The sequence below is a fragment of the Porites lutea genome, chromosome 9 (assembly GCF_958299795.1).
Source record: "Porites lutea chromosome 9, jaPorLute2.1, whole genome shotgun sequence".
NCBI classification, from domain to species: Eukaryota; Metazoa; Cnidaria; class Anthozoa; order Scleractinia; family Poritidae; genus Porites; species Porites lutea.
This window is the reverse complement of record NC_133209.1, coordinates 10,932,780-10,956,844: the sequence shown is the minus strand read 5'-3', so window position 1 is coordinate 10,956,844 and position 24,065 is coordinate 10,932,780. Positions and strand designations below refer to the sequence as shown.

At 38.0% G+C, this 24,065-nt stretch overlaps 1 protein-coding gene across 7 annotated transcripts; it reads left to right on the top strand.

Annotated features, from left to right (window-relative positions):
- The first annotated feature begins 220 nt into the window (after positions 1 to 220).
- On the top strand, positions 221 to 23,879 carry LOC140947912 (uncharacterized). Of its 7 annotated transcripts, XM_073397135.1 has the most exons (9): positions 4,290 to 4,380; positions 6,783 to 6,927; positions 13,637 to 13,731; positions 15,857 to 15,895; positions 15,992 to 16,237; positions 19,805 to 20,029; positions 20,543 to 20,785; positions 21,720 to 21,772; positions 22,303 to 23,879. In XM_073397135.1, exons 3-8 carry the CDS (start codon positions 13,668 to 13,670, stop codon positions 21,767 to 21,769), a joined length of 867 nt encoding a protein of 288 aa, XP_073253236.1. In that variant the 5' UTR covers positions 4,290 to 4,380; positions 6,783 to 6,927; positions 13,637 to 13,667; the 3' UTR covers positions 21,770 to 21,772; positions 22,303 to 23,879. The 7 variants fall into 7 exon arrangements, with proteins under 7 accessions (XP_073253238.1, XP_073253235.1, XP_073253236.1 ...); XM_073397137.1 differs by lacking the exons at positions 4,290 to 4,380; positions 6,783 to 6,927 and adding an exon at positions 221 to 248; XM_073397134.1 differs by lacking the exons at positions 4,290 to 4,380; positions 6,783 to 6,927 and adding an exon at positions 4,187 to 4,207.
- The last annotated feature ends 186 nt before the right edge of the window (positions 23,880 to 24,065 follow it).

Sequence of the window (24,065 nt, the reverse complement as noted above, 5' to 3'; positions counted from 1 at the left end):
CACAAATTAGGAGTTACACAAATGAACTTAAAATTGGGGACTTTTTAATACACCTCAATTGACCTGAGATTTTGAGTTTCGAGCTGCTGAATTGAAAAAAACGGTTTAATTCCAATGCCTTTGTTGTATACGTGAAAATGAACTCCATGTTACCATTTTCAGTAACGTTCAGTAATATACCCTTAATGCTCAAAGTTCGTGCTCTATGCCAAATTCTGGAAGCTGCTCAGGATTGGCTAACTGGACAGGTACGTGGACTGCGTACTTGCATGTGCTAACCAATTTCCCCAGCGACTGTTTTAGAATTTTACAGAGTAATTAATTTAGATCACAAGGGTCAAGTTGTTTCTGAGGGTTTTTTGCTTTAATTTTACTTTTAACCGAACACACTGAATGCTATTTATACGAAAAGTCAATGTGACGTTTTTTTAATGGCAACCGGCGGTGCACACATTAAGTCAGCAACATGTGAAGCAAACCAATTTTTTTAATATTTGATGGTAACGGATGCAACTAGTGCCACTTAAAGTACGTTAAGATCTCTTCGATCGAAGATCCGCTAAAAGACGAAGTCATGAAGATTTTACGTGCTTCCTTTACTACAATTCTTTTACTGGAGCAATGTCTCACCCCACTGAGTTACATCTCGAAGTCTGCTGTGTCAGCCATGCTTCCTTTACTCTGCTCGGGTTGCCAAGATCCCATCACTTTGCCATCGTTGACCCGGTTTTCTTGGTAATCGCCGATGAATTGAAATACTGATTTATGCCGGGTAAACATGCAATGCGGTAAAGATTGTTGTTTCAGCAATTCCATGACATGACCTTAATCAGAGTCAAGTTAAAGTTTTATGGTAGTTGTGGTTTTGACTGTGGACGAAATACAACGACAAGTTAAGCTTTGACCCTCTTTCACTTGAGTGTTCTGGTATAGTATAAGGTTTATTAACGCACGATCTCGCTCCATTTGCTGCAATCAGTGGATTCCGGAATCCGCGTAATTGTTGCTCGTGGAATCCGGAATCCCGGAAAATTTTGCATGTGGAATCCGGGGGTGCGATCCATTCAACCAAAATTTCCAGAAATTTCGGTCCAAAACTCAATGGATCGGTTCTGTCCAACAGGAAAAGTTTCGAAAAAACAGGTCCACCTTTTGAGGTGGACCACTTTTCCCGGTCGGACCGGTCAGAATTTTGGTTGAATGGATCGCGCCCGGAATACAGCTCGAGGAATCCGGAATCCTACTAAGGATTGGAATCCAGAATCCAAGTTCCACTGACAAAGACTAGAATCAAGTACTTGGAATCCGGAATCCACAGCGTGGAAATCCAGAATCCAATACTGTCTTGGATTTCAGTGCTGAGCGCCAGTTGCAAACTCATGCCATTGCTGTTTTTTATTGACACTCTTGCATATTGTTTTTATTACCTGAACACTATCATCAACATTGGAATGAACGCAGTTTAATGTCCGACATTTCATCAAAGCCGCGTTGGTTAGGTATTTAACATAACCTCTAAAACCTAGTGATTAATGATTTGATTCTAACATCGTACGGAAAAAAAAAACAGGGAAAAATCAGCAAATGACATTCTAATCACCACCAAAGCACACATTAACGGCGGGTGGGTCTTTGAACGTATGCATAGAAGACCAAACCCTAATAAAAACAGGGATTAGTAGTGTTGTCAAATACGTTCTATAAACACAATGTTGACTTCTCCGCGAATGCTCAGTCATATCCACGACCCTCTAAGCAGTTCTGTATATTTTTTCTATCCTAAGAAAGTTCCAACGGAAATTAAAAAAAGCTGTGAAACTACGTATTTACTTATGATAAGCGTCTATCATTCTGTCAGCTTAAAAATTTTAAAACGGGCGTTAGAAATTAAAGGAATTTTTCCCAAAAAATAGGAAACGCCAAGGGACATATCAGACAGTACATCTTCTGCTCATCAACGTTTGTGTATAAATTATGTTATACAGTTTGGCAGAAACATTTTCAGCGGGGATATCTGACGGTACAATGCATGAAGCATGGGACAGTTCTTCAAGCCCTTACATGGTCAATCTTCGCATACCAATAGCTGGTGCGATTTTAAACCATGTCAATGTTAACCTCAAATATGGATATAGATCAAGATACTCTGCTGTTATAATTGTGAAGCAATCTACAAATGAAAATAAGAATATGTTCAGATCTAGCTAATCAATATTTTTAAATCTAAGAAGAGGCTTTCTTCATTGCTCTGTTATAATCCTAAGCCATCGTGTTTTTCTCTATCCGTTTCTTACCACGATCCATGCATTTGGAGACTTTTTAAATTAGCTAGATTTTCTTTACGAGTCAACTTTCTTTGGAATTTATCCGGAATCATTTATCAAATGGTAGTCGACTGTCGTAATTTTGATTTACTTAATACTTAAATTGTTTAAAATCTTCGATCTTGACTACTTTAAAGTGAGTGTTGGAAAGTCAGACTCGTCGATATAATATGGGAGGCAGTGTATATATTTTGAGTTTGTTCAGACGTACAATAAGCCTTGACGGGATACAATGGTGGGTGTAAGCAAGAGACGGACACTCAGCTTCTTATCAAAAGAGACGGGCCTCTGTGATTCCCCCCTAAGCAAGTCACAAATGGGTAACGTTCAAATATGCTTTGACCAAATTCAGACAAGGAAATTCCTCAAATTTGTTTCATCGCGTTAATCTGTCAAACTGAGCGAAAAAAACAGACTCCGTTTCTAGATTTTATAATCAATCCTGAATGTTTACGAATCGATTATACCCCCCTTATCAATGGAAATTAACACGTAGGAGGAAGTTCTTTATATTCGGCGCCTTTGATGGGACGGATGAACCCGTTTTTCGCCGTCATTGAAATCCAAGAAGCGAGGCTTGTTTGGCTATTAGAAAGCTATTACGTGACTGGTTTAATACGACCATATTTAAAACTCATTTCTCTACAGGTTTTTTAGTCTTGTCGAGGTGTCGAGAGTAACTAAAAACACTCCGTCAACTGAGGGGGACGATTGCTCCAAGGGAGGAGGGGAGGCTTAATTAATTACCGTTAGGGGAACCCAATCAAGCTCGGCCGGCCGGGTAGAACCGACTGTAACTTAAGTAATCTTACAATAACTTATATGCTGCGGGCGGAAGTACACCTCCTTAGGGGTCGGGTAAGTCGGGCCACTGACCTCTAAATTTGTTATTTCCTATCTTAATTCTGACCAAAAACAAATGAAATTGTTGAAGGCTTATAGAAGCGAGTTTTCCTACCATTCTAGCCTAACTGCCCGCTGTGCTGAATGTAGTGGTAGTCCGATTTCACGTCAAGTAAAATAATATATACAACAAACCTTTCCTTTCTTTCCAAGTTGTGTTCAAACAGGAGTATATTGTTCATTAAAACTCGAGTGCTTCACAAAGGGGGTGAATGTGTAACTTCCGTGAGGGTTTTCTTTTTCTTTTTTCTTGTTCTTCTCTTTTTTTGTTTTGTTTTTGAATTTAACTTTTTGTCAACATTAAACGCAACCGATTCAAGAACTGGACCATCGAGTCTGAAAGTACCTCCACGGAAAGTCATCCCACTGTAATACCGTAACAGGAGTTACGGCGAGTCCTCCCTTGTAAGGGTAGTAATTTCGACGTGAACTCATAAAAGGAAAGCGATCGTTACCTGCAGTTTCGGTGTTTCCAGTCCAAGTCACAGAGACAGAAGTTGTTATCCTTTTCCTATTTCTAATTCGTGATCAAAGAGCAATTTTTATAGTTTAACTGAATTTATAAACCTAACCGGAACATTTTGTTATCGAACTTAATGATATTTCTTTTCCTGTTACATGGACGTTAAACTGCATTTATAAGGGAATTAACAAGATGGCGACTAAGGCTCGATCAATGAAGTTTTTTTAAAAGATAAATTTCCACTTCATCATTCTTCTAAAACTTAAGCTCCGATCTTTTTTTTTCTTTGAAACAAAGGTGTAGCCACAAGCTCTACCGGGATGGATCAGTTGTCGGTCCCCGCTCGTGTCACTTGCTCAGCACGATGTTAAGCTTAAAGAACTGTGAGACATGATTCAGAACGCGCACGCTTGCAGTGGCGGTTAACTGTATAATTACGGCGATTATGGAAAATACTGGCATTCCGGACCTATTGAAAGTGACCTTATAGAATCATTCTTGGCTGACATATAATGAGGTATTGATTGAGATGCACGCGTACGTGAAGATATGATCGTACTTTTATTTACTCATGAGTAAACTCAAATCGCGCTATCCGTGCACGGTTCGGATGAAGTGGATGCAGGAAAAATATGCGGTCGGGTATGTGGTTTAATTAATGAGGGCTCATCTGGGATTTAAGTTAAAAAGGTGAGGTTGAATTGTTTTTACAAGACTTTCACTTCAGCTAACAAATCATCACGAACACTTATTTTAATTACTTTTCCTGTTTTACTTTGCGCAAATAGTAAATCACGCGAAGTTCAAAGATTAAGTGTTTGCATGGTCTACCCCTGGTAGGGATAGGCGAGAATAGGTAAAAACGTGTTGTCGTTCCCCTCCTTCCACCCACAAAATAACTTTCTTTAAACTACTGGCCATTCACTTGTATTTATAAGGTTCCGTAAAACCCTTCGAATGCTTTGAATTTGCGACATCCTGTCACAAAATCGAAGTTTGATGCATGGGCAGTGACGGGGTAATCTGAAAGAAAGTTGGTGGTAAGGCGCCCTCCACCACTTCGCTGTTTCTTTTTCTTCTTCGGTTTTTTAGAATTTAATGAGCCACATTCATTTAATGCTTATAAGCCTTATCTTGCTCCTATCTACAATGTCCTAGTGGAGAGTACTTGTTTCGATTGATTATAGCGGTGAGCCGACGAGATATAATAACTCCAATACGAAAATCCTAAAACTCGAAAATCCTACTCGAGTTCAAATTCGATAATATAGATAGGTATCTTCCAGTGAGTCAAGAGGCCGTTTTTGCTTGTTTGTTTGTTTTTGTTATTTACTGGAAGAGGGGAAGGGGATAATGCTTGTTTTTTTTCAATCCGTATATCCAATGATAATAAAAAAAAGATCTTAAGAAACCTATCCCCACTCCTTGTGCTCGTAGCCGAACCAAAAACACAGTGCGTGCCCTGCTGGAGATAAAAGAAGGATAATGCAAGCCTCTCTTCAGCAAAATTTCCCTTTTAAGTTCATGTAACATTCGCGAGATTAGCCTCTTGCCCCGCTTTACGAAATGACACCATCACACTTGGAGATTCGTGCTTGCGGCGTCATCCAGCGACTGCCGCACGTGCGATGGCGGCGGCCTCGGGCGAAAACGTGACTTCGAATGTTTACGTTTTGTTTTCAAAGCAATCTCCTCCGAAATTCTTTCAATAAGCTAAAACTAATCTTTTTGTTGGTGTTGGGTTAAGAGGTTTCTTTGTTCCAGCCGTATCCAGTTTTGTCGTTTGTTTCTTCGCTTGCCACATTGCCACAACTCAAGCAATGCATTTACTGCAATAATTGTGATACTAAAAAAGCCAAAAAAAGTTTTAAGTACAGTAGAGTATATGGGAAAAGCTAAGGGAAAAATAATGCTCAAAAATAAGGAAGACAATGAGAAGTGGTATTGAGTGTAGAAAAGGCACAGCTTGATGCGAAACCGGAGGATAACATTTTCTGTGAATTGTCCCCAGTTAAACCTAAAGAAGACTAAGTACGAAGTGTACGATATTTACGATATCGAGATCTGAGACGTCTGCAGGTGCTAGAAGATCATTATCTCCTGTTATCACCATACAATCTATGTCATGTCAGTAGAAGAAGAGAGCGTGTATTTTCTCGTTTTTACTGTAGCCCGCGTGGCAGGCCCAAAAACCGGAGGGGGAGAGGGAGGCAGGGGCGAAGGGAATCCCCAATCCCCCATCTCTTTTCCTTTTTGAATCTCCCACTCCTTTCGACGCTGCCACGCCGGCTATTTGTCCTACTACGCCCCAAGCGAAGAACAAAACAGCCGTTAATGTGTCGCTCGAAATCATTAGCCCTCATTCGGCCTCTAACTTGCGTAGATGTCTTAGTTTGCTGAGCGAAACCTGAGTTACTTTTTATGACTTTCAAGTCTTCAGCTGAGTCTTGCCTTATCTCCCCCTCAGGGGGGTGGGGGAGGCTTTGGTATTGTTTGCTAGGGGCGTTCCTCTTTCCAGGCTCTTTTGAGTCGCGCTCTTTGTATAAGTAGAGGATAAAAATTTTATTTGTCAATTTTTTTTATATAATTTAAGAACAAAGTCACTTAAAACCAAAATCTTTTGACACCCTTACCAGAAGTTAAACAATTCGTCATGATTTGCTTCACAGCCCTAATCCGAAAGTAAGGTTTATCACTTATCCCGGGAATTTGTCCACGCGCGCGCGTGAGCAAGTGGGCGTGTTGAACTGTTGACATACTGCGCTTGGTCAATGCAATATGATGAAAAGTATTGAAATTGTCACAGTTCCTAAATGATGTGGACGAAAATCCATAACATCCTTTTACAGGAAATGCATTGCGCTTACCTCGTCATTCCCGCTCCATTCTCCAAGGGGAGCTCTTTTGAAAGCATTTCATTGCTGGTTGTTTGTTGCCGCGAGCATGCTCCGAATCAATTATTCGGTGTTATCTGTGGTTAAAGGATCATCCGTTCGCAAATCCCATTTCCTATGTAGTTGATTTTTGCTTTGCTGTTGATTGAGAATATTACTTAACACAAGCATCTTGGTAACTGGATACCTCCTGCACAGGAAATTCAACGGATCAAAGTCAAGATATAAAGTATTAAAGCTTCGTCGAGTTTTCGACTTGGCGCACTTTACGTTGCACATCACGTTCTCTCAGTGGTACTCGCGGGTTCACGCAAAGACGAAAGGGCACCATCACACATTCAAGGTAAAAACCATCGAATTTGCTCTAAATGTTTCTAAAAAATCTTCCTTACCTTGCTGTTTCTAGTCCGCTTGTAGGCCTTTAAATTCAAAACACATTGTTTTAGCTACCCTAAACGTTTGGTGTTTAGCGCTCAGTGGATCCAACTATTAAGTGACGACCAAATGTTGCCAAGTACTAGTGGTACTGGTTAAAGATTCAATTTATTAATCAAGTCAAAATTATAATGGTAGCATCTTGAAATAAACATGGATAGTCTGATGTTAATATTGCTTTATTTCTTAGTTTTGTCGTAGATAAATTCAGCAAATAGTTGATACAATATTACCAACTATATTAAAACTGTTACTCGTAGGTTCGTGCAAAACATGCTATCTTAACTCGATCTATGTTACTATTGTTCTCTCACAGCTTAAAAAAACAAGCGTAAAATTTCAATTTGTGGATCTTCCTCTTCGATATGCGGGTTATTTTAACTGGTTTTCTATAGCCCCTTTTATTACGAAATTACAACTCTGGTATAGAGTTATATAATGACAAACTGATTATTTTTGGCTTTTCGGAATTCGGTGTTCTAACCTAAAGTGATCTCATTTCGTCCTTTTATTTATTTGTTTTAATACCTAAAAATCATCTCCTCATAGACATGGCAACAAAATCGATCATCTATGATCTTGGACTTCACTTTCACTGTTTATACAACGTTTACCGAATTTCGTTTGTGTCATGTCTTCACAATTTGTAACGCGTGATAAAATCTTTATCATTTCAGAGCTGTGTGCGTATCATGGCCTCAGAGTAAAAAGTGTTAACTCATAATAAAAAATGAATACTGAACTAAGAGAAAGTATCTTAGAACACAGGTGCCGCCTTCCTTTTTGTAGCTGAATACTAAGTTTCACTCAATTTTGTTTTTAATTACACTAAGTTTTTAAGTGATGCTGTTCGATATTTCCTGTCATATCTATACAAAGAGAATGTAAGAAATTTGGTATTTAAACTAAATAATCCGCCGAAGTCGACTCACCTTTTTTCCGGTAGCTTACTAAAATGCACTCATCGACTAACACATTTGCAGTCTCTTGCCTTGCAACTCCATTAAACTACCCTTATTTCGACTATTTCCGCTCCCGCACGCTATAATGTACAAGTAATTTCAAATCTGTTCCATTTCGCTAAAGACTCTGAAAGCGTTGTTTGTAAGTTATTTCAAGTGTTAATTAATGAACTCAACAAAAGTATCGAATAGTTCGTAACGTGTCACTTTGTGGAGGCATGACTGAATTGCTCTGTTGACAACGTACAGCACTGACGGACGTGAATGTTTTTTATTTTGGCACCATCATCAGTACTCTAACAGATTCTCTCCGGTCCCGCAAGAGGACAAGGGCTTCAGATAAACACGAAGCGACGACGGCGACACTCTCCAAGTTATTGATCTTTTGCTATTCCAACCGATGTCTTAATTAATTGAATCAATAATTGATAACATGAGGTCAGATTTAAAAGGGAACGGTCTTTAAAACAAGGAAATTGCTAACAAATGGAAATGAGCTCTCCAAGCCAGAGAATAAGGAAATTGAAAACGCAAAAATGCATTTTTCTTTTTATCTGGTGACGATGAAACCGAATGCTCCAAGGTATTCACTTGACTGTCCCAAAAACTTCAAGAACGCCAGGAATAAAAATCCCTCTGCCTTTTTTTCATTAGTCAAATTCTCCGTTTTTTGCGCATGTAACTTTAAAATGTTTGTTTTGACAACTTTATTCTGCCGTCCAGGTCGTACTAAAGGGATAGGAAACGTTCGATACTGCGTCAACCGATGCATAATACTAGACTTGACTAATTTGTCTGCGACGCCCGATGGCCCCTGATGCTTTTGGAAAACAAATTTCATTTCTTCAGTGGGCGGTAGGATTAGTCGTAATTACGGCTGCTGCCATCTGTCGTTCCTCAAAAAAGCCTTGAGTAATAATTGCCTCATCCTTTCAGGAACTAATCGCATATTGTTTAGTCTTCAGACAAAATATTTTCCCCTAGATTGTGAGTTAAATACCCTCAAAGGTAAATATCAGTTTAGTGATCATGCTACACAAACCAGACAAACTTGTGGCTTTGTAAAGATACAATATCTGTGTGTTTAGTCTACAAGTACAATTGTCAGACATGACGATATTCTATTGTGAAAAACGATTTAGAACTTCAGTTAAAAACACAATCATTTTAATCTGGGATGAATATATAGTATGCTCTGTGTTTTCATGAGAAGAAATTAGGTAGAACCCATTTCACTCTTCGGGTCCACAGTAACTGGCTTATCTGTGATATTTTCTTGAAACAATTTCAGTTTGCTGGTTTGCAGTTATGAGGTTAATTTATGGAATCTCTCGTACATGGTGTTTTGGATGCTCGAAAGTACAATAAACTATTGTAATATCGTCTGTGGTTTCTGTCTTGGTTGACCTGAATGCAAATGAGTTGTTTGCAATGCCGCAAAACTATCTCGTCCAACGATCAAATCGGACCTTATATGGTTGAAAGATTTCGCGCTTTTACCTTCATTGCCATTCCCAGCCATTTTCTACTCATAGTTTTCTCACGTGACAAAATGTGCTGTCAATTCACTAATGCTCTTCTAGTCCCCGGCCGTTCCGACATTTATCATTCTAAATTTTTTAGAAAAACAATTTCGACCGTTCCGCCATTGTGTCCCTAATGTGCTTTACGTCATTTTGCTTCGCTTTAAATAAATATCAAATAAATTAATAAATAAATAAGTTGAAAGTGTTCTACTTGGCCGATGGAGTAGAATTTTCTATCTTAGAAATGTGAATCCCTTTTTTTCGATTGTTATTTGTTTTTTCATCATTTCTATTGTCATTACTATAAGATAGTTTGCATTTTAATCTTCGCCCGTTGATTTTAAATAGTATAATACTACCTCAGCTGCAGATTAAGACTTCTTATTTGTTTTTCGGATTTGTGTAATGTGCTAAGTGTCTGAAAGGAAAAAGCTAGACAAATTTTCTGGCTAAATGGCGGCAATGCGATTAAATGCAGAGTAAGGCTTTTTAGATTTTAGTAAGAGAAGGGTGAACAACTACGAAATACTCACAATGTTTACTGTAAATATTAATGGCAAGTGATCAAAACTGGACTGAATGGTGAAATCCTATTTAGCCTTGGGTAGAATCAGGAACAAGTCCATTTTTTAATCGCATAACTTGACGCGGTTTTGTTTTTGGAGCTCATTATCAAGAGAGGCCAAAACAAAAGGATTAATATATGCAATGAGAGATTCTCAGTTTTCTTGTACTGCTTTTTATTTTACCAGTTTAGACGCTTTTTCGATTATGCTTCTTCTTCAATTTGCTGTAAGCTTTGTTTGAATTATTAGGACATGATATTATTGATAATCATTTATTCGTTTCAAAGTCTTTTTCACACTTAGCAGACCGTCGGCGGTTGGGCCTTCTTTCCTTAACACAAACAGAGCTGATTTTTTAAGATTTTACGTACATTCCAGAAAATCATTTAACCACATAATTACTCTTAAATCCGGCTTTTAGAAAGATTAAATAGAGAAAGTGATCACTCTTATATGGCGCATTTTATTGCCTCAGCAAAAACTGAAGTAAAGTAAAAATTGTCACGAAAATATTTGGACAAGATTACAATATTGCCTCAAGACACAAACAATTGAAAGCGATTGGACACTTATGGAAACTAGTAATTTATCAGCGGAAATCGAAAAGTCTAGAAAATTACCGAACATTTTTTACAAGATATCTTTCTGGCCATCCATCATTACATTTCCTTTCTATCAATAAGACAAATTTCTAAGTCAGTGGGGGATAATAAGCAGTTTCATCGAGGTTTTTAGTGATTCCCAACTGGACGCAAAACATTGATTGTCATTTTACACTAATGCTCTATACTAAAGAAACAATTTATCATTGATTTGTTCCTTTGAAATCATTGATTATCTTTTAAGCAGATATATTTTTCTATGTTAGAAAGTAAGGGCTCGTTCGTTTAACGATTTTCCGGAATAAGAATAAAAGGAATCAACTCGCTTCTTCAGGCCTTCGTTACACCGTAAAAAATGCAAGTCTGGTTGAAATACAGTGTTAAGATGGCCGCCACTGGTATTCCGGGGTTCCTAAAATCTAGGTGAGAGGGATTTGTAAAATTTATCTGTATTGCTGTCCCGGAATACGGATAATCGAACGCAACCTTTAGAATTCCGGAAATTTATCATGATTACAATGATAATATGATAACACTATCCTTCTGTTTCCTCTCCAATTCTAGATTTAGATAATTGATAAAGGACTTAAAGAGCCTGTTGGTCATTCCACCGGCTTTTTGCCACAAATCCCCCCCCCCCCTCTCCCACCCCCCGCCGCTAGTCTCTTGTGTACATGTAGAACCTAAAACTCGAAATCATTTATCAGCAGATGAAAAAACACTCGAACAGCTCAACCAAGGCATCTGCTAAAATGTTTTCTATGAAAACAATACATTCCGTCAGGATTTCTGTTTACATGGAGTGGGGGACCCCGGTCTAGTGGGGTTGGTTTCTTTTGTTTTCACGCTCTGGAGGACACAAAACAAAAGAAACCTACCCCCCCAGACCGGGTCCCCCACTTTATGTAAACAGGGTCTAAAATAGTTCTGCTCGAGCCATCCACGAAGTCATTATCAGCCATTGTTACCAAACGGACAATATGGTTGCCTGGGTAACTAATAGGTAGGGATTTAGGCCAAAGGTAATCCCGCCAGTTCCTGGTTATCAATCAGAATTAAGTTAATTTAGTTACATAAAATAAAAAAAACTGTGCCAAGGTAAAGTTTTCACTCGATAGGACTTTGGTAACTGAATTTGAGGTAGACGAGTCGAGAGCTACTTCATGAAATATGCTACCACTAAAACGATGTTTACTTTTTATTTATTTATTTATTTATTTATTTATTTATTTATTCACTTATTTATGTCTGTTATCATTTCATTGCTTAATTCCTTTCAATTTTTACAACATTTAAGGTTATCCTTGTAAATCGTAAGCCACATCTGCACGCATTGCGGACCTATTTTAACATTGGCCATGGAGAAATAAGTCTCATAACGATTTTTTAGAATTTTTTTCCAAACCCTTAAAACGTAATTTCCACTGAGCTTTCAAATAAGAACTGGAGCTCAGAAAAGCAACTTTAAAACCACGAAAGCATTCTCCGCTTGTGTTTGAAATATCTCTGTTTCGTCGTGAGGTCTATCCGGTTGACACAGACACTGAGGGGGAAATAAACAGTATCAAAAATACAAGAAAAAGAACAGAACAAGAGCATTTTCACATGACGTCACGGCGGACACATTGGTGTCCCAATACAATGAAACGGCGGCCATGTTGGTGTCCCAAACCAGTTGTGAAAGTTTTAACCTTCTTCTCATGTAAAAACTCTCGTTTGTTCCAATAAATTTGCAAAGCTGCTGGTCACTTGAGTGAAAAAGCTCTATAACTTAAGATTGGTGAAATATAACCAAGGGTGTACGTATCATCTCACCTTCCGGGGCCCTCAGGACAAAACTTAATGGACAATAGGCAAAGTTGAACATCCGCAAATAAGAAGCAAAAGGTAACGGACAATAAAAGCACTTGTGTGTACTTTAAAAAAGAAGGAAAAATAACAAAGGAGATAAAGGAACAGGAAATATTGACAATCATATCCCCGGATGAACAAATCGTTTTACATTTAAAAAAATGCAGTTTACAGCCTAAGCCAATTTGGAGGTTCGTGATAAAACGCCGCATTTCGACAGGTATAAGATGGACATGGCTGCATACGCAAACCGCAAAAGGAGTATTTGTACAGTAGATTTTATCCTTTAATCGTACAGGGCAGCACTTAGCCCATCTCGGCGTGTGGTATCAATTCATGTGAAAGAACTAAGACTAAAGAACGCCTTCAAAATCCTGAAAATCCCTTCACCAGAAACAAGAACTGCCAAAATCCTATAAGGAATGTCATGTTTACGACTGCTGGTCTATCGAACGCTCTAGATTTCAAGCTGGATACCATTTCTTAAAAAAATTTTGCTTTGAAAGGACAGTTATTTACAAAGAAGGCATTTAGTGACGCCAATGGTTCAGACTTGATTGAAATTTAAGCAAATTAATCGAGTGTTTCTGTGTCGAAAATGTATTCGGCTCCTAAATTAATTGTATTTCATACGTTTTTATAACGATTCGCACTTTCCCTTCTCTCATCTAATGACTTCCGTTTATTATACACTATCCCACACAGCGTCAAATAAAAGCTCCCAGTTAGGCCGACTGATATAAACGGATTGAAAAGCCTACGGCCCAGAGCCAATGGGCCAGTTCCAGCAGCTTAGGAAAATAATATCCTGTGAACTGATCCATGATGCTTTTTGGCCGTTGATATTACATGTACATACGTGTATTAAGTGTTCATTGAATTAAGAAATTGGTCAAACGATACCAATAACCTCGGATGGTCAACAAGTTCGTATTGTGGTAATTGTTTTCTTTTTTTCTCAAAAATGCGTACTTATACAAATTAGATCGTAGGGAGTGTAGAAGATTTACGGCATAGTATTAGATACACGGTGTGCGCGAAAAGCAAGTCTGGCTATCTCTCGACTGGTCGCTAAATAGAAATACCACTAAAATTTGGCTTTTTTTCTAGGTTGAAACTTAAAAGATCCTCCAAGACAGCGATGTATATTTTGCCACTGCAGATTCTGGTTTTGTTCCTTGCGACATTTGGAAAACATTGTTCAGGTGAGAATAAAAAATGCCTAGTTTGAAAGTATTTGAATTTCCTGCCTAACTGCAGGCAATAGAACTTTAAGTGATTATGGAACAGACTGTGGCCTTAGTTAATTTCCAATCGAGAATTGTGCAATAGTCCTTAAACAAATTATATAACTTAATCATATGTTACAGCGGGTTTACCGTAGGTTACAATGGTCGAAAATGAAAGACGATTTAAAAACAAACTTAGAAGAACCTAGAACGCAAGAAATACATTTTTGTTGACTTTTTCTTTATGACATGCGCCATAGCGTACTAAGCATTGCATTAGAAAAGTAGCGAACAGACAATGGAATTATTTTGTCATCACAATCATTCAGTTGACAATGTAAAATAGTTATATGGCGTGGCAAGGCAAAACTTTCAACGAAAGTCAACTTGCCAATTGATACAACACCCACATGAAGTCTAGCTCAGCTTAGTATTAACTTTTATCGTCCTTTATGGAAAGCCGGACCGCAAAAAAAAAAGGTTGACTTATCGGTTATAAATTTCGTTTGATACAAAAAGATGAAATTAATGAATAGTTGAAAAGAAAACACTCAACTCAGCAAGGATGGGAGACTGCCGCTTTTTGGTCACGTTTAAGGCGTTAAGCTCTAGTTCGCACGGAAAGAGGAAAAAGGCGTTTTCGAACCTTTATTCGACTTTTTACTATCTCCTAATAATCCTTGTGTTGTTTATGTATCATTTGTTCCGATTGCATGCGCTGAAGGTAGGTGGAAAACAAGTCTATGACATTGACGACATCCCTCTCTCATTACGTCTACAGCTTAGCATATTTTGACGACACCCTTTGACAAAACAAAAACAACTTCAAGTAGAACAGCACGATTGCGCGCTGAGTGGCCATTTCTCATTACGACGAAACGGAATTTCTGTGGCTCTGTTAATCGGCTTACCAAGTAAACTGATATATCACCAGATTTTCCGTGGTACTAGTTTACTGAGAATGCGAAAAGGCATTTGGCAGACTAGAAGCCCTGGGCTGTGATGCCAATTCCCTTTTTTATCACCAGGTGACAAAGTTGTAACTGTACTCCCTCGCAGACATTAAAGGTGATGCTAATAAAGCTTGCCTTACGACCTTTTCCTTTACAATAAAAGTCTTAAGTTTTTCCTAATTACTTGTCAGGTAAGAAACGATTTCTGACTGTCCAGAAAACAAAACACTTCCGTCATTAGTAGTATCTACCAGTAACACGTACTTCTTTCAAGCTCAATTTCAATTTTCTGTCTTTTGCTACATGAGATTGTGGAAAATATATATTGACCAGAGAAAAAAAGCAAAAGGCTTCCGGAATTTGTTTTGTCATTATTCCTACATTTCCATCTGCTTCTTGTCTCATCAGAACAAGAACCTACTAAGTTTCAAAGTGAGATTGCGTGAAGGGTATACATTTCATTGCCACACTCTCTTGACAGGAGCGTTCACTGCCAATTGTTGCAAAAAGGCCAGCCTGTCATTATCACTTAATTTTTCAATTTTCCCTCCTTCCTGTCTTTGAAGCTTTAAAGCAAATTTTTAATTTGCTAACATCTTAAAAATGTATTAAATTCTGCTTGCCAGTTAAAACACCAGTCTTTGAAAAAGTGTAAGATAGGCTTGCTTTATTGAAAGAAAAAAAAAAAAGACAGAGAAAACAAACTTTGAGAGTTTTTAGGGCAAAAAGGTGATGAAACCGAAAGAGAATAGGTTAAAGGATAATTTAATCTCAATAAACGGAATTACAGAGACGAAATCCAGAAAACTACATTTCTGCACGAAACCTTAGATGTATTAATTGATGTTTCCCTTCCGCGATAGTTGGAAAGTCTCTCCAGGAAAAGACTTTCTTTACATATCTTTCTTGTTACTACTCGTCATGAATTAGTGTAAATCAAGCCAATTAAGTGACACCACACCTTACGTGATTCTTGTACACAAGGGGCGTTGGGCGTCTATCGAGATTATAACTCCGTCTATACCTTCCCCCTGAGGAAGTTTGACTAGTCGTTATTCTCCGAGAAACGCGGAAAGAATCGTGTTCCGTTTTAACTCTTAATTTGCTTATTTATTACTAATCTGAACTGTTAATTTTTTTCATTGTAGTTATCGCCAGGAGTTTATCACAAGATGCAAGTTCAAAAGGTGATGCTTAAAGCCTCTAAAGTATTGTTTTTGTAGTAACAAGAACTTGCTAAATGCGAGTCATGATTTCAAATTCTTTTTTGTTTTAATCATTAGATGTGACCAGCTGCGTGATCAAAGGAGATCGGAACCCGCACCCCGTAAATTCTTCTTTCATTACAAGCGACTGTACATTGCAGTGCTATTGCAGCGTTAGTGGTGTGGTTAGTTGCATGGAACTCTGTCCACAAGCGTCACCTGATCAGTGCTCCCCCGGATCAGAGCTTTATGAGGATGAGGTTCCAGTTGGTTCAGGAGGAGTCCATTGCTCTTGCAAACGGCAATATTGCGTCCCACTAAACGGTACTTTTTGGCAACATACTTACCTTCATTATAATAAAGAAGAAAAAACGCAGAGAAAACAACTGAGCACTAGCGCCTTTCATCCAGAAGTAACAGTTTATTAGAGAACTGGCCGCTTTTGTTCAAAAGGTGCGCTATTCAGCGGATAAATCTCTATCCACAGTATAGCACAATATTTACCCACTGGATAGTGATTTATCCAGTGGATCATGATAGCGCTATCCAGCTTTTGAACTACTCAGTCCTGAGCATTTAGATTTTCTCACGTTTGGCTAATTAGCAATTGCCCCAGGAAGAGTTTTAAACCGGCTTATCATAAGTTGCGCAAAACAATCCTCGACAGACATCATTCATACAAAGATAGATTTCGCTTGTCTAAATTCTCTTTTCCTTTTCAACCTCTGAGGAAGTTAAGGCTAGTTTCCCTACACCTCAAGGCGACAGTTGTTTTCGTATTGCTCTTTATTTTACGGTTTTCGATCTAAACATCCGCATTCACTTGCCAGGGAACTGTCGAGTGTACTAAATCAAAAGTTCAACTAGCGAAGGCATGCGGTTACAGTAATCCTTTTTGGCTGGTTTAAGCATTTGGCATGTTTGCCAATAACTATTCTTCGAATCACTTTGGTTGAAGTTGACATGACCTTAAAGATTAATGCAGCTGTTTTGCGTGCTGTTTTTCGGTACTTTCTTTGTACAAATTTTGTAACCTTATTAAGCGCAATATAATACATTCTAGGAAAGCCTGGTGTAATAACTCCGAAAAGTAAATACACAATACACAGACACCGCGGTTATTAACCAATTGTGATTTAAGTATGTATGGCGCTAGCACGGTTAGAAAATATTCCATTTATTCACTGCCAGAGGAAGTTATACCACATGTCTTGAAAAACCGTTGGAAAACAGAAATTCCCTTAATAAATATGTTTCAATGAAGTTCGACGATGCACACTTATTCATTGTGCCGTGTTCTGTTAGCTTTTGAATCTAGGACACTATTACATCATTAGATGTGTAAGTAGTAAAACCCTTTAAGCTCGTGTTTAAGAAGCAAGCATATGATATCGGATATGTACTGTAACAAGTCGGCCTTTTTGAGCATACTTTCCTCTCCTCTAATCCTCTTGACTTAAAAAGCCGCAAAGAGAGTTACTTGTAATTCTACCTGTAAGTGGGAAATCATTTTCTTTCGAGTGCCGCGCTGACTGAAGTCATTCACATCACGTTTTGAGCAAATAAAGGGGTATTTGCTTCTTATTTGGTGTAATAACAAAGGCTCGAGGTCGCTAGTTATCAAAAGAGCTCGAAAACTTCACTTAAGAACCAATTTGGTCCTCTTTTCTCGCTTTAGCGCTTTTTAATTAACCAATTAACCAAGTGTAGTGTAAAATGTGTGCGGTATAATTCGCGAAGGCCGGATGTTTGGCATGTATCATGCAATTGAGTTTTGCCTTTTTTTGTCTCTGTATAAAGTCATACTACTGGAAGTAAATTTTCCGTTTTTGTTCCCTGTGAAAACTTTTTTGCATTTCATCAATCATTTGCTGTTTTGATCCAGTGGGTTTTCCGATGGGATTATCGAGCGAGTAATTCGAAATTTCAACTCGATAAACGAACGCTAAAAACTGACCTTAATTTAAGTGGGCGATTTACGGAAGGATTTCATTTGTGCTCGGCTGTGGATTACCGATTGTACTAAAAAGCTGTTTCTGAGTCGATAAGCCCACCCAGCTCGGGTTCAGCTTTATCTTGTGTCGCACGAAAGTCTCCCGAGCTGTTTACACACTTAAACGATAAATGTGCGGCCAGTTTTGTTTCTATACCTTCCTACCTTGGCAGCGCCAGTTAATTTTTAATAAGATCTCGTGTCGTTTCCAGGCGAAGAAAAACATTAAGCAATTTAATAGTACTTTTGTTGTATGACGTCCTGACCAAGACACATACATTATCGAGGGTAAAGAAATCAGGAAGATTCACGCTAATTAGTTATCAGACGTAAATGAAAAATTAAATTTACTTTTAGACGTAAGGAGATTTTCCGAGGCAAATGTTTTGAACGTAGGAGCCCTAACACACAAACACACACATCAGCCAAACCTTTAGGGCCAGCCTAGTCCTTAGGCGTTCTCGGCTCGGTCAATCCTGGACTGTACTGTGAGCTGTGACGTCACCGAGAGAGACCAGGGAGCAACATGGACGGCGACGGCATCGAGAACGACAAAAAAGCAATAGGTTTGGATTGTCAACACAACAACTTTGCACATGGATTACGCTTTTTTGCACATTTCTTAGCCGTCATTGAACGACTACAACGTAAAAGTGCCTAATTTCACGTTTTGTCGAGGACGGGAACACAAGACAACAACCTTCTTTTCTTTTCCTGAACTTTGACACAGTCCCTAATAATTCAACTCCAAAAAATTTGTCACCATCTGACGAATTAAACAAGATGGAATAAGCGCGATAAAGTTTGAGGCAGGGCGAATTCACTTAGACAACGGGACAAGAGAGAATGGCTAAGGACTCAAGTCAAGTCAATTTTTATTTTAACTCACAGAATATTAATTAATACAAATCAGTGCTTTTAAATATAAAAATAAAAGAGTGCGAAGGAAAACCATTGAAAGATTCAATTTTAGGTCAATTGTGCAGAGTTTGGGAAACCCAAATAGTTTATAGAACTAACTGAATAGGTCACCCAAAACAAGAATGCGATCGAGTAAAAGGAATAGAGTGACAAAATAGTTCTTTTATATAAAAGGTATCACTTCATTAATTAAATCGTAGTTAAAGATATATAATCATAAAACTCTAGGAATTCATTACAGTATTATAACTGGTTTTCTTTTGGTTTTTTCGTTTTTCAGGCATCTTGTTAATCAAAATGAATTAACACTATTTAAAACTTGGTAAATTAGACGAAAACAGGCTGCTTTTATAGGGCTAGTCTTATAAATCAAGCACGGAAAATAAAAAAATTTCCCTTGCGATCCTAAAGGGACTAAATAAACAGAAAAACAAAATGAGTGACACCTTGTTTTAGGAACTTTATGTCTTTAACCAACCATAATCACCCGAAGCGCGGGGAAAACAGAACAGGCGCGTGAAAAGGTCACGATTAAATAGCTTCACCACCCCTTTACTTGAAAAATGGTACGGCACTTTTTTGTTTAGGTTGTAAACAGTCCTAGTTCTTCATGCACTGAAAATAAATTGATAGTAACCAACGTTTGATCGTGATGCCCTTATTTTAGATCATGCAGCAACCGAAATCTAGTTGGAGTCTAGTTGGGGACCTGATTTTCCAATAAGGTTCGGAAGTGGTAGCTTATCCCATAAACCAATGTGGGGACTCCATGCAGGCCCAGCTAGTGCACAGATCGATATTGACGTTCCCTTGTTTTTCGGCGCCAAAAAGAGAGACTACTCGCTCATTTTTATATCGCAAACTATCAGGCATAAAAGTGGAAATTCAGAAATCACGTTTTATTTACAGATCTCTTTAACTAAGAGGATTGAAAAACCTACTAGTTAGCTATAATGTGTTCTCTTATTTTTCTCTAGTTTTCTGCTACAGTCCTGATACCAACAGAAAATACAAAGTTGGCGAAACCTTCACTTTAGGAAATTGCTCAAAGAGTTGCAGGTGCAATGAGAACGGGGAAATATTGTGTACACCCACGTGTCCAAAGATAAAATGTGGCAGGGGAAAGCGGCCCAAAGGGAGAGGCATTATTGCTTTGGGAGAAACACGAGGGTGTTCTTGTGAAATACAGGAATGTGTGCCTGGTAAGTAAGCTGTCGTGACCGCCATCACATAGGAGACAGTATAAACCCTATAATTGGGACATACTGATTGTTTTAAGGAAAATAGGGTGGACCGAGTCTGCAAATACATCGGCCGCCTTTTATCGCTGCCCGCCACTCAGCAAAGAGGAGCCTCCTAGAGGCGCTGTAATAGCAGACTGGGATGTTCTTAGACAATTAAGCTCATCGGGAAAACTTTGAAATTCTCCAAACGTTCTGAAATATTCTTAATCTTACCAGCATTATGCAGGACTTACAATGGAAATCAGAATTACTTCGTCCCTAGGATATTGGATTTAATTGCTGGAGTACAGAGGTTTACTTCATCATGAAACTGAATTCATACCGAAGAATGCTGATTTCTCGAACCCCCGGTTTCCCTAACTTACGTTCCGATAATTTGAATCAATTTCATTTTTTCCAGTGGGTTTAGCAAATCCGGATTTGTCTGTATTGTGATTTTAAACTTCTTCTAACATTGTTATTTCATTTTAGTTCCTAAGGAAAAGTTTTGTCGGGTAGACGGTAGGCAATACAGGCGTGGTCGCGTGTTCATCACCAAAGATTGCAGGCTCAAGTGCCGTTGCAGGAAGAATGGGAAAACTCGGTGCAGGCCTCTATGTAAAACAACACCAAAAAACCCAGTGTGCAAACTCGATGAAAGACTAGAAGATATTCTCGAATTTTTCGCTGGGGGAAGGTGCATGTGTAAAGAAAAGGCGTGTTTACCAGAAATGAGTAAGTTAAGCTGACTTTTATTAACCTTATTAACCACGAATGGTTCTATAATTCCAGGCAAGTCCATTCCCCTGCTGGGTATTTATTGGGCGTACGGTATGTGACGCCAATAAACGTCTACCTGGGATGGAGCATTTGTTATTATTCAAACATGTATTGAATTTAATATTTTCCATCACTTTTAAAAAAGGAAATCTGACAATTTTTTTTCTGAAATTAGTCACAATGCTTCCTAAACTGGCCCCATAGTCAAAATTCGCTGAGTTATTAACTGTTGTCGTATAAAGTCACTAATATTAATTTTTTATCCAAGCCACAAGCTGACAAAAAGATTATTACCCCATTTTTAGTCTATTTAAAAAAGTGGGGCCCATAATACTAAGAGAGTGAATCTGTCTGTTTTCTTTCCTTGAATTATTTATAATTTACGTAATAATGTGCTAGACTACGTATCAAAAAAAGACCTTGATTTGGGAACAGTGGGTATTGTTCTGTCTTGTTATCTTTGATCAAATACCAGAAACTCATAAGGGGTTAACCCCTTACGAGTTTCTACAAATACTTATAAGCATCCAAAAATTACCGACAGCGACATAAACAGTTTAACCGTGAAGTCTCGCATTTTTTTGAGCTCTGCAGTATTAAACGCCAAGACAGATATTAGCTACCGTGCCGCGGTCTTGTACGACGTCAATAATTGCAATATAAGATCATCGACGTCAGAGTGACTGACGTCAACTATGGTGTAATGTACTCACTTCCAAATTTGGTCAGCTCCAGCGGGTTGTCTCAGTAATGAATAACACATTTCTTTTGTTTTATTTCCCCACACCTCGGAGCCAAGAGTGAATTTTAGTATATCGAAAATGGTCTATTAGCGGCAGAGAATTTAATTTGAATGAACAATAATGATTAAATTTCCTTCCCTTTCTAGGAAACCCCGTCAAGGACAGTGTCGTGGATATGTTCGAATCAAAGCTTTAAAAGGTAAGACTTAAACGGAAAGTATTCGGGTACTGGACTCGGGTCTTGGGATCCCTCTTAATACACCCGTCAGACCGAAAGATTTTTTAAAGCAACTAAGGCAAATGCTATGAAATTGAAATAATATAATGTTGGAAAATTCAAAAATAAACAGTGAAGTAAACTTCTAAAACTACAACCATGATAACAGAAGTATTGTTTTCAGATATATAAATCCGTGCCACTCGTGAGGTACGGTTTTTTTTTTGTAAGAACGGGTTGTGAGGGTGAGAAGTTGGTTTTGAGACTTGTTGAGGAAAACTTTAATCAGGACAATTCACGACAGCTTCCATCCTTGATTTCGGGGTTAAGGGGGTTGGCTCTTTCTATTTATTCTGTCAAGATATGTAGCTACAGTGTAAATGGGCAGTTGAAGATAAACAAAAGCTTAGTTTTACATGGTTATGGTTCTGTCAATAGCTATCATGTTGTTAGTGTTAAGTCAATGCTAGAAAACATAAAACGTAATTTCTTTTAATTTATTTGCTTTCCAGCTGCTTTCACCAAAGCCAGTGCCTACTCTACAGTAGGGAATCAATCAGTCAAGAGTGCCATAGCAAGCCTTCAGTGCACTCATATATTCGGCAGAGGGCCATCAGTCATTTTCGGAATTATTTACATTTACAGTTCATGTTGTACATATAAAAAAGCCACTAGAAATTACAGTGAGACATTAACGTCTTAGCAACAATATACCTGACTACTTTCAGCTTCTTGTGCTCTTTCAATCAGAGAGAAATCTGGTCCCGAATAGACACCAAGAAAAACGCTATCAAAAACTATGTTTGAAACAAAACATGTTTCATGAAGATGTTCGCTGAGATTACCGCAACATTCGCTAGCACTGATTCATGATCAAACGATTTTCTAATCTTTCGCGAAATCTTTTAAACAAAAGGTTTCAAGATCTTTAAGGTTATTCACTTTTTTACGTATTTGGAAAAAATGTGCACGTGAAGGCAAAAACTCCCTAAATAATATAACTATAAATTTATATATTACTTTTTACGCAGCTTACCGTTGCAAGTCATCACGTTACCACGTTTTTGTTTTGAGACCTTTTTAGCTTGATATGTTTGTTTAACCATTTCAGGCCACCCCTTTTTACTTAAGGAAACTTTTTTTCCCATTTTTCCCTCTTTACTATTATATGAATGCATATGCAAAAATGCAAAAACAAAAACAAACAATCAAAGGAAAAATTCCGTTAAGAACATTAACGTTACAAATAAGCCACTTCCGAGTTCCAAAAACCTTCACTTTCAAAATGAGGCCAAGTGCGCAACCTTTCTTGTGAAAGTGAGTTTTATTTGCATGAGAATGAACATTCATTTCCATATCAAAGGCTGAGCACTTAACCTCGTTTTGATACAGAGGCCCGGAGGAACTCCGAAATGGCGTATTGTACATGGCCTCAGTGGATAATCAAACATCTTAAGCTGCACGTAAGTGTAGGCTGCTCTTCCAGCAGCTTCCCGCCGGGTTTATAATTAAACAACTTTCCTCGTGGAAAGTAAACAGGCTGGGAAAGATGCAGGCAGAACTAAAGTTTTTCAAACTCGTGTAAACCAAAGTTAGCAATAACTGGTTAAAGGCTCATAGAGAGTTATATTTAGACACATTATAGTGTTCAAAAGAATAGAAGCCAAAATCGGTTTCATTTCACCCTCGGGTGTAATTTTTTTTTTCGTTTTAGAGAAATGAAACAGCTCACTTCCACTTAAGTAGATACCTTTAGTAGATACAAAAGTAGATAAGAAAACACTCAAAAAGAATATCAGTGTAATACCACAAGGCTAGGAATGTGATAATACTACCAGTAGAGAACAACAATAACAGCAACATGATCCAATAGGTGAATGTACGTATTATTTTAACAGTGTGTAAGAAAACTTTTAATCATTCTTCTATACGTTCGTTATTTTGATGTATTATCCCAAAATTGGTTCCTGTTCAATGGTTTTTGTAGGATAAAGAATATTTTTTGCTGATGTAAAGGTGATGACATTGTTACCAGGTTGTTATATATTTGAAGCCAAAGGAAATAAATGTGTAAGGCGCTTTAAGAAAACTACAATAGCTTAGCGTGTTATCAAAACTTATAGTAATGATTTACACGTGCTTGTCTTTATCTTACATTAATACGTCTTGGAAGACCGTAATAAAGTCTTCAAATTCTTTAGTTTCTGGCAGCGTAGGCTAATCGTGAACACAGATTTCTAGGTTAAAAAACTTGCAATTTCTTGGTGTAGCGGAT